The following is a 16,764-nucleotide window of genomic DNA, read 5'->3' as shown; positions in this document are numbered from 1 at the left end:
GTATAATACAGTTCCCATCACCAAAGTTCTGTATCCTAGCCCCTCCATTAGAAATTTCTCTATTGGGGTGTCCTGGAGCCCCAATTCCCCAGAGCCTTGACCCACTAGGGAAAGAGAGAGGCAGGCTGGGAGTATGGATCAACCTGCCAGTGCCCATGTTCAGTGGGGAAGCAATTACAGAAGCCAGACCTTCCACCTTCTGCATCCCATAATGACCCTGGGTCCATACTCCCAGAGGGATATATAATAGGAAAGCTAACAGGGGAGGGGATACAGAGTTCTGGTGGTGGGAAATGTGTGGAGTTATACTACTCTTATCCTGTAGTTCTTGTCAGTGTTACCTTTTTATCAATAAAAATGATATATACATACACACACACACACACATATATACACACACATATATATACATAAATATAAAGAAACTTCTCTATTGGGGGCTGGATGGTGGCGCACCTGGTTGAGCATCCACATTACAATGCACAAGGACCCAGGTTCAGGTCCCCAGTCTGCAAGGGAAAAGCTTCACAAGTGGTGAAGCAGTGCTGCAGGTGTCTCTCTGTCTCCCTCTATCTCCCTCTTCCCTCTAGATTTCTGGCTGTCTCTATCCAATAAATAAAGATAATAATTAAAAAAAAGAAAGAAAAGAAACTTCTCTATTGTTTATCCCTCTGGAAGTATGGACCACAGTTCTCTTTGTGGTACAGAATTGATAATTGATTCTCTGCTGGACATGAGCATTGGCAGGTCAATACATACTCCTAGTTTGTATTATCTTGGAGATTTTTCTGCTTTTATTAATTTTAAAATCTTAGTGACAGTTGTATCCTGTTGCTTAACTTCTCTGCTCTCAGGCTGCTTTTTCACTCAGAGCAAAAGAAACACCACAACACTGTAATCCCCCCAGTGCTTACCGTGTGTGTCAGGACTAGAACTTGAACAGCATGCTTAGCAGTACAGTGCCCTACTGGATGAACTATCTGCCCAAGTCCCACTCCACCCCCAGTCTATTAAATAGAACAAGGAATATATGTCAAAATGTAGTACAGTTGTGTTTTGAATGATAACAAATGCCATTTAAACAAACACCTGAGTTTCCAAGAACACAACTTAGTAATTAAAACAAAGGTAATCTATTCAGGTAACTTTATAGCTACTTTAGCTGAGTTTAGGGTTGGACTGTTATAGAAAACATGAATGCAGGAAGTTTACCTTCATTATTAAAGAGTTCAAGTTGTATTCCTAGTTGTCTTGTTTATCTCTATGCAAAAAACTGATGTGAGTCTACTACATATATGGACATCACCTTGGCTGCTGAGGGGACAGTCGTGTTGGACCTTGAGCAGTCTAGTAAAGGTTCTAGCATATTTACATGTGTAAGCAGGTTCATTAAACTGTCATTATGAAATTATAAGGTCTAAGAGAATTCAGGGTAAGTACATTTCCTTACAAAAAGTCAGTCATATAGATGCACTGAGTCCTGACCTGAAAGGAAATATTTTTATTGTTCCACTTGATTAGGCCAGCCTTAAGGGCACTTTTCATAATTCTGTAATCATCTGGTTACTTTGTTTCTAGGTGATCTGTTATGTAATACTCTGAAATCTGGGGTCAAATATAGAACCTGGTTAAGCTTTGAGGGAACAATACAAGTAGTTATTGGACTGAAAGATTTCCTTCTAATTGGAGATTTGTCGTGAAATTTTAAGGAGAAAGGTAATGAGCAATTAAACTTTTTTCTAGCTGCAATTCTCCCTAAGCCTTCTATTAATATTTTCACTCCTGCAAAAAAGTACAAAGAGGTATCTTGTGGTTTGTTGCTTTAGTTTTTCTTACGGCATTAAGGAAAATTTAAATTTTTATTCTTAATTTGCAACAGTTAATTAATTCCAGGAACTGTTTGCTTATAGTGCTTGTATTTTTTAATTGTTTTTATTTTTGATCAAGGAAGATTTGGGACTTGGAGTTTGTTTTAAAACATAATTTAGTACTGATATTGTATAACTCAGGTTCTTATCTAACATTGTTACTTTTATGAAGGTATTTTCTTTCATGAGGAGATATTTATGAAGTAGGATTTTCACAAATTGCATAGTTGCCAACATTTGTATAAATCTCTCTTCATGAAACACTGAGGACAAAATAAGAGAATTGCTGTTGCCTTCATTCTATCTTCCTCTGTTTTAGGAGTTTTATGTCTAGTGAACTATTGGGAACAATTATGGTAATTTGTTAAAATAACGAATTAGTTCATATATATACAATTAGAGAAAAAGAGATAACCAAAATGAGTATAATACTTTATAGAAATTGGCTTTTGTTTAAATAGAGAATTTAACGTTTTACTTGTGGAAAAGCTAGCATTTGTGCAATTGTGAAGTTCCTCCTTTATCAATTTTTACTCTTGATGTGAACCAAACCAGACTGTATGATTTACTGGTTCTTTGTTTTCAATTCAGTACTTGGCTACCACAGTGATTGTTTTTGGAATTATTGATAGATACTTTAATACTCTGGTATGCCATAATAAACTGTTCCAAAAATAATAATCCTTTCTGCCTTTTCCCTCTAGTATGTTAAAAGATGACTTAAAACTAAGCAGCAGTGAAGACAGTGATGGGGAACAGGTGTGTCTACCACTACATGATTTTGCTGGCCTCATATAGTCTTTGTTTTCATTGTATTTTATATAAGGTTATAATTCAGTAGAACACTCATGATCCAGTTATTTAAAATAAGTTCCTATTTTCCAGTACTGGATTGTTACATATAGTTAACTGTTCTGTCTTTAAAGTTCCATTTTTCTTATTTTAAAAAAATTGGCTTTTCCTTGACATTTGTCATGGATCAGATCATACTCATGAACCATGAGATTATTGGTAAGAATTATTAAGGCATTTCATTTTAATCCTGATAACTCAGTTATTTTATAGGCAAATCCAGTTATTCTTTAGGTCTATCACAAGTGTTAGATAAATATTGATACATACATTAGAGAAGTCAGCTTTTCAATTAAGATTTCAACAATTACTGTTCACATTACACTGAAAGAGAATTTTTATATAATAACAAATGTTTTTCTCATGTTTAAATTTTAGGATTGTGATAAGACAATGCCAAGGAGTACACCAGGGAGGTAGGCACCAATTTATTTCCTGTTTTATCTGGAGGGGTTGGGTCCATCACTGGAGTGATACAATAATTTGTGATACAATAATTTGCTTATCAAATATATATTATCAATTTTACTCATGGTTATACATTTTGTAAATTAAAGTGCATTAAATTCTACACCTAAAATGAGTGAATTTTTATTTTGTTAGTTAAACCTTAACAAACTTGTTTTTGAAAGGAATTGTTAAGCAACACATTAGAAATGTAAAGGATTTATTTCTTGTTTAATGAAGTTCTAGATGCATAGAATTATAACAACAAATACTAAGATCCTAAAATAAAGTTGGTTATTAGGTTGGAAGTTCTTTTTTTGTTACTGTATAATCTTTTGATCATGTATATACTTCATCTCTTTTAGTAACTCTGAACCTTCACACCATAATAGTGAAGGAGCAGATAACTCCAGGGATGATTCTAGCAGCCACAGTGGATCTGAAAGCAGTTCTGGATCTGATTCTGAGAGTGAAAGTAGTTCCAGTGACAGCGAGGCAAATGAGCCATCCCAGAGTGCATCTCCTGAGGTGAGAGGAAGGCAGGATTTACCTTTTGTGAGCCCCTTCAAGGCACCTATTCATGGCCAGTTAAGACCCAATTCAAGGTGTGGGGAGAACAAGCACAGTAGTATTGCACTGGATTTGCATGCATAAAGTCCAGGTTCAATCCCTGGTACTACCAATAGCCAGATGTGTATAGTGCTCTGGTGGGGGTAGGGAGCCTAATTCAAGCATGGAAGGTGAAGGAAAGGAGCTTATATATTTTGCCAAAAAGAACTTGAACTGTGTGTCTTGAAGGAAACAAACATTTTAGTTACCTTGTTATTTGAATAAACCTCTGATCTAGATTAGGAACATACTTTAAGTCATGTTTCAGGTTGCTAAAATGTTACATCTATTTAGTTTGGACTATATTTTTTAATTTCATCATGGTAATTCATGTTATGTAATTACTGTGAATATAAAAATTCTTGTGTAGTGTCATTTTACTGTGGATTGATACTGTGTGGTTAGAAAACTCAGTTGGTGGGAGTCGGGCCATAGCACAGTGGGTTAAGCACACATGGCACAAAGTGAAATGACCAGCGTAAGGACCCCAGTTCAAGCCCCCAGCTCCCCATCTGCAGAGGAGCTGCTTCACAGGTGGTGAAGCAGGTCTGCAGGTGTCTTTCTCTCCCCCTCTCTGTCTTCCCCATCTCTCTCCATTTCTCTCTGTCCTATCCAACAACAATGACATCAATAACAACAACAACAATAACTACAGCAACAATAAAAAAAACAAGGGCAACAAAAGGGAAAATAATAAATATTAAAAAAACAAAAAAAGAAAACTCGGTGCTTACAGCATTTGTGTTTTGGTCAACCCTGGGACTTCACTAGGTAGAAAAAAAATGAGACAGATATAGAGGGAAAAAGGGGGAAAAAAAACGTAGCACCAAAGCTTCCTTCAGTATGATGAGGGCCATGCTTGAAGCTGGGTGGCACACCTGGCAAAGGAGTGTACTCTCTATATCAGCTATTTTTTCAATCCCTTCTTATTCACCACACTGCTCAGTTATTATTAATTTTTTGTTATTGTTAATTTTACTTTTGTAAAATTCATCCCAGGAACACATATATAACATTAAACTTATTTTCTCATTCAAGTGATTAGAACCAGTAATTCATATTCATTCCCTTAATTCATTCAGAACTATGAAATGCTGATGTCTTTGTGGCATTAAGTATTCTATTTTTCCCTTTCCCTTGAGATTGTAAAGGTAGATAAAAGCTTTAATATTGAAAAACAGTGTATGTATTTCTGTTTTACAGCCTGAACCACCACCAACAAATAAGTGGCAACTTGATAATTGGTTGAATAAAGTGAACCCTCATAAAGTATCACCAGCTTCATCCGTTGACAGTAATATCCCATCATCTCAAGGTTATAAAAAGGAAGGCAGAGAACAGGGCACTGGTAATAGCTACACTGAAACAGGTGGAACTAAGGAAACAAGTTCTGCTACTCCTGGACGAGACTCCAAAACTGTCCAAAAAGGATCAGAAAGTGGACGTGGGAGGCAAAAGTCTCCTGCACAGAGTGACAGCACAACACAGAGGAGAACAGTAGGCAAAAAACAACCCAAAAAGGCTGACAAGGCAGCTACTGAAGAGCCCCGGGGAGGCCTGAAGATAGAAAGTGAAACCCCTGTAGACATGGCTGCCAGCATGCCCTCCAGCAGACACAAAGCAGCTACCAAAGGCTCAAGGAAACCCAATATTAAAAAGGAGCCCAAATCTTCCCCACGCCCTTCAGCAGAGAAAAAGAAATACAAATCAACGAGTAAATCTTCCCAGAAATCAAGGGAAATCATAGAAACAGATACCTCATCCTCAGATTCTGATGAAAGCGAGAGCCTTCCTCCTTCTTCACAAACTCCTAAGTACCCTGAAAGTAACAGGACTCCTGTTAAACCCTCCTCAGTGGAGGAAGAAGATAGCTTTTTTCGGCAGCGAATGTTCTCTCCTATGGAAGAGAAGGAACTTCTTTCACCCCTCAGTGAGCCTGATGACAGGTATCCACTTATTGTGAAGATTGACCTGAATCTCTTGACTAGAATACCAGGAAAGCCTTACAAAGAAACAGAGCCACCCAAGGGGGAAAAGAAAAATGTGCCAGAAAAGCACACCAGAGAGACTCAGAAACAAGCTTCAGAAAAAGTTTTCAGTAAAGGCAAGCGGAAACATAAGGTTTGTAAAACCTTTCTGTTTTTAAAACAGTAGAATCTAAAATGCTGTGAATCACTCAGTAAGCCAAAGAACAATTAATTGAACTATTGATATAATGGGGGGGTATGCCCAGGGCCTAATCTAGACTATCAGCAGAACAGTCTTGCATTCCTTTGCTTATCTCTGTTTGTAAAGCAGAATGGTTTCTAGTCAAATAAGAAGTGAACCAGCACTTCCATTGAGAGAGTGTGCTGGCCAATATAGAGGTGAGAGTTATGCAGAGACTACTCTTCTATACTAAATGTTATTAGTTGTCACAGGAGTAACAGTCTTATAAAACAGTATTTCCTCAAAATTCAAATTTTCAAAAAACCCTTTCTCTTTAAAAATAGTTTTATGGGAGACAGTGGTGCAAAGCACGAGGACCAGAGCAAGGATCCCAGTTCGAGCCCCCAGCTCCCCACCTGCAGGGGAGTCGCTTCACAAGTGGTGAAGCAGGTCTGCAGGTGTCTATCTTTCTCTCCCCCTCTCTGTCTTCCCCTCCTCTCTCCATTTCTCTCTGTCCTATCCAACAGTGATGATATCAGTAACAACAATAACAATAAAACAAGGGCAACAAGGGAGTCAAGTGGTAGCGCAGCAGGTTAAGCGCACGTGGTACAAAGCGCAAGGACAGGCGTAAGGATCCTGGTTCAAGCCCCCGGCCCCCCACCTGCAGGGAGTCACTTCACAGGCGGTGAAGCAGGTCTGCAGGTGTCTGTATTTCTCTTTCCCCTCTCTGTCTTCCCCTCCTCTCTCGATTTCTCTCTGTCCTATCCAACAACAATGACATCAATAACAACAATAATAACTATAACAAGGGCAACAAAAGGGAATAAATAAATATTTTTTTTAAAAAAGGCCAACAAAAGGGAATAAATATTTAAAAATAAATAAAAATAATTTTATAAAGAGAACATATATACTCTGCTTCAAATAATTAAGAACCAACTACACTTTAAAGACTAGAACACCCCTGTCCTTACTGCCAAAAAAATATGTCTTTTTCTTCTTTTTTTGCCACTAAGGTTATCACTGGGACTCATTGCCTGTACTACAAATCCATAGCTCCCAGCCAGCCTAGCCTGACTTCCCTTCCCTTCCCTCCCTTCCCCTTCGCCATTAGATAGAAGAGAGAAATTGATAGGGAAAGAGAACAGAGGGAGAAAGAGTATCACCTGCATACATACTTCACCTTTTTTTAAAGTTTTTTTTTCATATTTATTTATTTTTCTTTTGTTGCCCTTGTTGGTTTTTATTGTGGTTGTAGTCATTATTGTTGTCGTTATTGATGTCATCGTCGTTGGATAGGACAGAGAGAAATGGAGAGAGGAGGGGAAGACAGAGGGGGAGAGAAAGATAGACACCTACAGACCTGCTTCACCGCCTGTGAAGCGACTCCCCTGCAGGTGGGGAGCCAGGGGCTCGAACCAGGATTCTTATGCTGGTCCTTGCGTTTTGCACCACCTGCGCTTAACCCGCTGCGCTACCGCCTGACTTCCGATACTTCACCTTTTGTGAAGCTTCACCTGTAGAAGCTCAAACCTGAGTCCTTGCACATAGTGATACAAAATGTAGCTGGGTACCCCACCTCCCACTGCCCCCTGCTCTTCAGACTTTAAACTTATAATTTCAGGTAAACATAATTATCTCACCACTTTTGACATGTCCTTGGGAATATCACTCACCAATTCACTGTGTATGTATATGCTGCAGTTCCCCCCCTCCATAGTGTGGGGAGGGGCATGGGAAGAAGAGGAAGGCAAAGCACAATCCAGCATATGCCATGCCGCCAGGAATGGAGCTTAGAGCCCCTACACACTAGTCCTGTGCTCCAGCCATCGAGCCAGTCCTCTTTTCCCCTTTTTGAATACCCTTATCTCTAAGTTCTAAATTAATCACATCTGCTGGTACATAGCCACTTCTTACCCATAACTATTTGAAAGATGACTTGAATTTAGAGATAAAACTTGGTAATATATTTAAGATCAGGTTTTTTGGACCCAGAAAATGTGAAAACTTTCAGCAATGTGTAATTTGAGGATAATAGACATAATGAAGAACTGAATAGTGTGGATATGTAGATGGAGACATTGGGAAGAAAAGCTTCATCTTTTTAACTGTAGTAAGGAATTTCTAGTAGAGAGTAAAATTTAATAATTTGTATAGAAGAATACTATAATTTCCTTGATAAGCATGTAAACATTATTTTATAAAATACAGTCTGAATAGATAAACAGATACCAGGTGTCTTAGAACCAGACTATTATAATCCTAGCTGACCTTGAGACTCTCAGATGGGGCCAGGTAGTAATGTAACCCGGTAGAGCACGAATGTTACCATGTGCAATGACCCACGTTCAAGTCGGTAGTCCCACGTGCAAGGGGAAGCTTCATGAGTGGTGGTGCATGATGCAGCTCCCACCCTCCCTCCCTACTTCTGTCTGTATCAGAAAAGAAAGATAAAGGGGGGAAATGACCATAGGGAATGGTGGAACCATTGTGCAGATATTGAGCTCCAGCAGTAACCCTGGTGAACAGAAAATAAAGGGAAGCAAGGGGACGGAAAGCATCTCCAACTGGAGAAAAAGAAGAGTATAGCATTTTCTTAAAAAAATTTTTTTTCATTAGTTTAAGAGTATTTTATAAAATATTATTTTAGCGTGTGGTCTGGGAGGTTGTACAGTGATAAAGCTTTGGACTCTCAAGCATGAGGTCCTGAGTTCGACTCCCAGCAGCACATGTGCCAGAGTGATGTATGGTTCTTTTTCCTCCTATCTTTCTCATAAATAAATAAATAACATCTTAAGAAAAAAAAAAGAATGCTAATAAAAAATAGCATTTTAGAGGAATAATATTCACACCCACACCTGATTGTCACACACCTTTTACCACAGTTCTGTGCCTCATCTCTATCCTGTAACCATCATATTTTTAACAAATTTCAAGAGGCAGTTTAGTTATCATTTGTGGTTTTTTCCCTGTTCATTTACTTAAATCATCTTTATGCCATATATGTGTGTTACCACCACTACTAGGCATATATCCAGTGGACATGGACATGGCAACAATGATTTGAGAGGATATATGTACCCCAGTATTCACAGCTGCACTGCTTACAGTAGTCTTAAGTATGGAAACAATCTAAATGCCCTTTGACAAGTGGTCAGATAGGGGTGGGGGTAGAGAGCATAATGATTTCTTGCCTGACACACTGAAGCCCTAGGTTCAGGCATCCATATCTTAAGCCAGAGCTGAACAATGGTCTGACAAAATAAATAAATAATAATGATAATAATAATTGAAGTGATCCAAAGGGTTCTTCTCTCTTAAAGTCATGGTACTATGTAAAAATGATATATTAATGATGTACATATTAAAATGACACTTAAGTTATTGTATCTTTAAAAGTTGATATTTTAGTGGTCTGGGAGGTGGCGCAATGGATAGATAAAGCACTGGATTCTCAACCATGAGGTCCTGAGTTCGATCCTCAGTAGCACATGTTCCAGAGTGATATCTGGTTCTTTCTCTCCTCCTATCTTTCCCATGAATAAATAAATAAATTCTTTAAAAAATTTTGACATTTTAGGGAATCGGGCGGTAGTGCAGTGCGTTAGGCACACGTGGCACAAAGCACAAGGACTGGCATAAAGATCCTGGTTTGAGCCCCCGGCTCCCCAATTGCAGGAGAGTCGCTTCACAAGTGGTGAAGCAGGTCTGCAGGTGTCTTTCTCTCCCCCTCTCTGTCTTCCCCTCCTCTCTCCATTTCTCTCTGTCCTATCCAACAACAATGACATCAGTAATAACAACTACAACAATAAAAAAATTAAAAAATAAACTAAAAAAATGACATTTAAAAAAAACTTGAATTCTAAAAAACTAAAACCTATTTTTAGTGTTAATAAGTTTCCATTATTGGAAACTAATGTAAGGACACTTTATGTGACTAACAAGTCATTTGAAGCTGCTGGTCCCTAAGACTCAGTCTCACATTGATAGACTTGGTCATAGATTCAACTCATAATAGAATCATAGGAAGTAAGAGCTTGTATGTGATAGATTCTGCTCTTTAGAGAAAGAAGGCGGTTCTTATAAGTAAAAAAAATATATCTTTTTGGTCTGGGGATATAACTCAGTAATAGGGAACATACCTATATTCAGCCATAAAAAGAAATGAAGTACAAATTCAATTTCCTGAAAAAAATCTTTTTATGCAAAAAAAAAAATTGATTCTATGTTCTTCCTTATAAGATCCCCCCCCAACCAAGCATTTAAAATATTATATAGAAAGTAGGGCCAGGGAAACAGCTCAGTTTGATAGTTGCCATATGTGTGCCCAGGTCCCACTGCATTGAAGGAAGCTTCAGTGCTGTGGTCTCTTTCATTCTTTACCTTTAAAAAAATATAAGTCAGGAGTTGGGCAGTAGCGCAGCCGGTTAAGTGCATGTGGTGCAGAGCACAAGGTCCGGTATAAGGATCCCAGTTCGAGTCCCCAGTTCCCTACCTGCAGGGGTGGGGGTCGCTTCACAGGCAATGAAGCAGGTCTGCAGGTGTCTTTCTCTCCCCCCTTTGTCTTCCCCTGCTCTCTCCATTTCTCTCTGTCCTATCCAACAACAATGACATCAGTAAGAACAACAATAACAATTACAACAATAAAACAACAAAGGCAACTAAAGGGAAAATAAATAAATGAATATATATTTTTAAAAATTAAAAATATACATATAAGTCAGGAAACAAGAATTTTTGAATTTGGTAGAATTAACTATTGGAGTAACTTCTGAAAATGAGTGCTACTGAGAGGAGACCCAGCCAAGGGTCATGAAGAATGTAGTTTCCTTTTTCTCATTTGTTCATATATCTTGTCATTTCTTTGGGAAGTTGATGTTTTTGTTTGTTTCTTTGTAACTTCTGCTCTGATAAGGACAGGAAATGTAAAAACATAGATTTACCTACAAACATATAGATGAGGTATGAGTAGCTTTTATTTCAGCAAAATCTCAGTAACAGGAGGACTTAGTAGGTTGAGTGCATCCATTGCCCCTAGTTTGAGGTCTAGCACCTCATGCTGGAGTATTATTCAATGTCTGTCTTATTAAGTATATAAATAAATAAATAAATAAATAAATAAATAAATAAATAAAATTTTAAACAAAGATGTTCCAAAAATCATTATACTTGACTATAGTAAATAAATAAATTAAGTGGTCCAGATGATGGTGCAGTTGGTAAAGCACTGAACTCTCAAGCATGAGGTCCTGAGTTCAGTTCCCGTCAGCACATGTACCAGAGTGATATCTGGTTCTTTCTCTGTCTCTCTCTCTCCCTCTCCTATCTTTCTCATTAGTAAATAAATAAAATATTTTAAAAAATAAATAAATTAAAAAACAGACATAACAATGTTGGTTTGTATGTAGAGAAATATTTTAAAGTGTTTTTTTTTTTGGTAGAGAAATTTTAATATAGTACTGGTAGAAATGTAAAATATTACCACTTGAAACACAGCTTGTCAGTTCTTTAAAAAGTTAAGGACAGGTAGTAAATAGCATAATGGTTATTCAAAAAGATTCTCATGCCTGAGACTCCAAAGCCCCAGGTTCAATCCCCCACACCACCATAAGCCTGAGCTGGTAAAAAAAAAAAGTTAAAGACATTTAGCTCTGAGATTTTAGATTCAATCCCCAGTACCACTAAAAGCTAGAGATGAGTGGTGCCCTGGTAAGAAATAAAACAAAATAATAAATAAATAAATAATAAACACAAGGGTCAGGAGATGACTCATTCAGTAGAGTTTCTTTTCTTATTAATTTTTTATTTATAAAAAGGAAACATTGACAAAACCATAGGAAAAGAGGGGTACAAGTTCGCACAATTCCCACCACCAGACCTTCGTATCCCCTCCCCTCTCCTCATAGCTTTCGTATTCTTTAACCCTCTGGGAGTATGGACCCAAGGCCATTGTGGGTTGCAGAAGGTTCAACGTCTGGCTTCTGTAATAGCTTCCCCACTGAACCTGGGCATTGACAGGTCGATCCATACTCCCAGCCTGTCTTTCTCTTTATTGGGGAAGGGCTCTGGGGAAGTGGAGCTCCAAGGCACATTGGTGGGGTTTTCTGTCCAGAGAAGTCTGGTCGCATCCTGCTAACATCTGAAACCTGGTGGCTGAGAAGAGTTAACATACAAAGCCAAACAAATTGTTGAACAGTCATGGACCTAAAGGCTGGAATAGTGCAGATGAAGTGTTGGAGGGGTCCACCATTTTGTAGATAGCCAGTAGGCATATTTTAGTTATATTTTAAAGGGCCTGTGGCTATACTAGTTTTTTTTTTTTCTTTTCTTTTTTTTTGCCTGAACCTGAAATCTGATATGCAGATAGATCCTAATTATTGTCTGGGGAGATGATGTCATGGCTGGGAAAAGGACCAGAAAGCTGGATCAGGGAAGAGAGTAGCTCCCAAATATGGGAAAGGTGTATAAATATTGTTGACTGTAAACCCCATTGATTTGATGTCATCTGGGGCCCATAATTAGCTTAGAAGCCTGTGTGACCTCTGCATCCCTGTAGATATGAGCTCACATTCTGTGGTCATGAGTAGGAACACTCCCTGCTGCCTCAGTATTGACCCATCTTCCTCAGGTGTAGCGTAGAGTATATTGTCCATCCTCCCTTTGGAGGATGGAACATTCTCTACCATTGTTGATCCAAGTTGAGAGCAAGATCCTTTGGGGGCCCACAAAGGGGTCTGTTTTGTTGTTCCTGATAGAAATGACCGGTTAACAATGGAGAGAGGGATTTATTCGAGTTCTAGGCCCATCAGATCTGTTTGGGAATCTCAGGGTTCCCCAATTAGGGCCCCAGCTATCCAGTAGAGTTTCTACTACCATGTATGAGGACCTTGGTTTGAGTCCCCAGCCATCACATTGTAGCACTGTACATGGACCGATTTTCAGGAGCAGTTTCTCTCTTCTCTGTCACTCTGTCCCTGTCTTATACACATCATCTGAGAACAAACAAAGGAAAAAAATAGTCCATCAGGAGTGCTGAAGTCATGCATGCATGAAGTCCCAGTAAAGGAAACTTACAAGGCAGTTTAACCCATAATCCATCAGGTCTGTATACCCAAGAAAAATGGAAATATATGTCACACAAAAACTTACACTTGACCCATACTCCTAGAAGGGGAGAAGCATTAAGGTAAGATGACTAGAGGGCTCTGAAACCCAATTCCATCAGGACCCAGTGAGAGAAGAGATAAAAAGGAAAGACATTCTAAAGTAGTAATAGGTGGAGAGGTAACTTAAAAAGAAAGAGAATGCAGGACCATAGCAAAAATGGGCAAAAATATGTATAGATAGACAGATAGTAGGGCCCGGGTGGTGGTGCACCTGGCTAAGCACACACACTGCAGTCAGTGGTCATGGACCCAAGTTCAAGCCCCTGGTCCCCACCTACAAGGAGAAAGCTTCATGAGTGCTGAAGCAGGGCTGCTTCTCTCCCTCTCTATCTTACCCCTTCCCTCTCAGTTTCTGTCTCTATCCAATAATAAATAAGTAAAAATTTTAAAATAAAAAGATTATTTATTTTTAAAAAGACAGTTATAGAAATAATAGTTACCCCATATCTGTGACCTTGGGAGACCACTACAGTTTCCAAAAGAGGGAATGGGGATTTTGGTGGTAGGAACAGTGTGGAATTGTATCCCTATTATTTTGTAATTTTGTAAATCACTAATAATAAAAAAACTTATACTAGAATATTCATAGCATTATTATTATTATTATTATATATTAATTACTCAAACAGTAAAAGTGATCCCAAATAGCTCTAAATTGATGAATAGAAAAACAAGATGTGCTGTATCTCTCTAATGGAATATATCTGGTCATGAACAAAGTGCTGAAGGTCTGGGAGATAGTGTAATGGTTATGTAGAGACTCTCCTGCCTGGAGACTGCAAAGTCCAAGGTTCAGTCCCTTTCACCCCCATGAACCACAGCTGAGCAGTTCTCTTGATTTAAGGGAGGGAAATAAATGAAATACTAATTTGCTATAACATGAATATACCTTAAAAGTTATTCTAGGGGGAGTTGGGCTGTAGCACAGCGGGTTAAGCGCAGGTGGTGCAAAGCACAAGGACTGGCATTAAGGATCCCGGTTCAAACCCCGGCTCCCCACCTGCAGGGGAGTCGCTTCACAGGCGGTGAAGCAGGTCTCCTCCTCTCAGTCTTCCCCTCCTCTTTCCATTTCTCTCTGTCCTATCCAACAACGACAACAACAATAATAACTACAACAATAAAAAAAACAACAAGGGCAACAAAAGGGAATTAAAAAAAAAAAAGGAAACATTAAAAAAAAAAAAAAGTTATTCTAGGGCCCAGCCAGTGGCACACATGGTTAAATGCATATATTACCATGCACAAGGACCTGGGTTTGAGCCCCCAGCCCCCACCTCCTGCAGGGGTGAAATTTCGCAAGCAATGAAACAGGACTACAGGTATCTCTCTGTCTCTTTCCCTCTCTGTCTGCCCCTTCCCTCTCAGTTTCTCTCTGTCTCTATCCAAAATAAATAAAATTTTAAAACAGTAATGCTAGGTGAAGGGGGTCAGACATAAAGGCCATACATATTTTATGATTCTATTACATAAAACACCTAGAATAACAAATCCCTAAAGATTTAACATAACATTACCAGGGTCTGGGGGTGAATGGATTGGTCAATGATTATTGCTTATGTATACAGGGTATCCTTGGAGGATGATGAAACTATTCTAAAATTGAGTGTGGTGATGGTGCTATAACTTTTAATATACTAACGGACATTGAGTTGTATACCTTTAAAGAGTGTATAATATGGTCCCCACCTGCAGGGGGAAAGCTTCAAGAGTGGTGAAGCAGGGCTGCAGGTTTCTCTGTCTCTTTCCTTCTCTGTCTCCCCGTCTTCTGAATTTTTCTCTGTTTCTATCCAATAATAAATGTTTCTAAAAGTATATATTATGGCAGTTATTTTAGTTGTAGCTTCATGAATATTTCCCATCCTTACCCTCAAAATATTAAACTAAAAAGGTGCCACCAAAGAGGCTAGGAAGGGAGTCAGGCAGTGGTGCAGGGGGTTAAGCGCACATGGCGCAAAGCGCAAGGACAGGAGTAAGGATCATGGTTCAAGCCCCCGGCTCCCCACCTGCAGGGGAGTCGCTTCATAGGCAGTGAAACAGGTCTGCAGGTGTCTGTCTTTCTCTCCCCCCTCTGTCTTCCCCTCCTCTCTCCATTTCTCTCTGTCTTACCCAACAACGATGACATCAAGAACAACAGTAATAACTACAACAATAAAACAATAAGGGCAACAAAAGGGAAAATAAATATATATATAAAAAGAAATGTTAAAAAAAAAGAGGCTAGGAAATGTGTTTCAACGGTTGAGCTCTGTATCTAAGAGAATTTCTCCCAACCTTAAAACTTTTGGACATTGTTTTTCTTCTTTCTGAAATTTATCCCAGGAAGCTCTTTGGGGGTGACTAGTGCTGGGAACTGAAGTTAGAGGAATAAAAACTCAAACCTGGTCTTGCTGTTTTCTGTTTTTCATCTAGAATGAAGATGATAACCGAGCCAGTGAAAGCAAGAAACCCAAAACAGAGGAGAAGAATTCAGCAGGCCATAAGACATCCAGCAGCAGAGAGTATGTCCCCCAGCATGTTGTATATGTGGTGGTGATATATGTATATCATTTACTGTTGGCCATGAGAATACCCAGTGCACATAGAAAGCCATAGTTAATGGGCTGAGAGAGTATGCTGATTATGTGAATAGACTTTCATGCCTGAGGCCCCAGAGGTCACAGGGTCAATTCCCAGCATCCCCACCAAAAGCCAGAGCTGAGCAGTACTTTGGTTTAAAGGGGGGGGTGTTGTGAGTCGGGTGGTAGCGCAGCAGGTTAAACGCACATGATGCAAAGTGCAAGGACTGGAGTAAGAATCCCTGTTCAAGCCCCCAACTCCCCACTTGCAGGGGAGTTGCTTCATAAGCAGTGAAGCAGGTCTGCAGGTGTCTCTCTTTCTCTCCCCCTCTCTGTCTTCCCCTCCTCTCTCCATTTCTCTCTGTCCTATCCAACAACGCTGACAACAATAAAACAACAAGGGTAACAAAAGGGAATAAATAAGTAAACAAAGTCTCTTCTTCATTTATAAAAAGGGGGAGGGTCAGGGGGAGAGGTGCATGTGGTTAAATGTACACATAACCATGTTTGGGGATCTTGGTTCGAGTGCCATACTCCCTACCTGCAAGGGGAAGGCTTCGTCAGTAATGAAGCAGTTCTGCAGGTATCTCTATCTCCCCCTCCACTCTCAAATTCTTTATATCCTACAAATAAAGAGAAGAGAAAGAGAAGAAGGAAGGGAGGGAGGGAGGGAGGGAGGGAGGGAGGGAGGGAGGGAGGGAGGGAGGGGAAAAGGAAAATTGGCCATTGGTAGTGGTGGATTAGTGGGTACCAAGCTCCAGTGATACCCTGGTGGTAATAAGAGAGAAGGGGGAGAGAGGGAGGGAGGGAAGGAGAGAGGGAGAGGAAGGGAGAGTTGTAATTAATATACAAACATATCAACAAGGGCAACAAAATGGGAAAAATTAACCTTCAGGACCAGTGGATTCATAGTGCTGGCACCGAGCCCCAGCGATAACTCTAGAGGCAAAAAAAAAAAAATATATATATATATATATGTATATATATATATACACAAACACACACACAAACATACATATACGTATGTCAAATACTGAAAGCTATTCCTTTTATCTAGTAGGGATGGAAAGCATTTAGAATTCGAGTACATTTTCTCTTTTCTAGAAAAGAGAATCT

General features: G+C 39.2%; 1 protein-coding gene across 5 annotated transcripts in view; it reads left to right on the top strand.

The window, feature by feature from the left end:
* Nucleotides 1-16,764, top strand: part of AFF4 (ALF transcription elongation factor 4) — a 102,623-nt gene that overhangs the window by 61,378 nt on the left and 24,481 nt on the right. For all 5 annotated transcript variants that reach the window (XM_060178022.1, XM_060178017.1, XM_007519917.3 and 2 more), the window contains 5 exons: nucleotides 2,573-2,627; nucleotides 3,099-3,136; nucleotides 3,533-3,695; nucleotides 4,980-5,897; nucleotides 15,503-15,591. In XM_060178022.1, the coding sequence (XP_060034005.1) occupies nucleotides 2,573-2,627; nucleotides 3,099-3,136; nucleotides 3,533-3,695; nucleotides 4,980-5,897; nucleotides 15,503-15,591 (1,263 nt within the window). The remainder of the gene's footprint in view (nucleotides 1-2,572; nucleotides 2,628-3,098; nucleotides 3,137-3,532; nucleotides 3,696-4,979; nucleotides 5,898-15,502; nucleotides 15,592-16,764) is intronic.

The sequence above is a fragment of the Erinaceus europaeus genome, chromosome 2 (assembly GCF_950295315.1).
Source record: "Erinaceus europaeus chromosome 2, mEriEur2.1, whole genome shotgun sequence".
In the NCBI taxonomy this organism is placed as follows: Eukaryota; Metazoa; Chordata; class Mammalia; order Eulipotyphla; family Erinaceidae; genus Erinaceus; species Erinaceus europaeus.
This window is presented reverse-complemented; position numbering and strand designations above follow the sequence as displayed.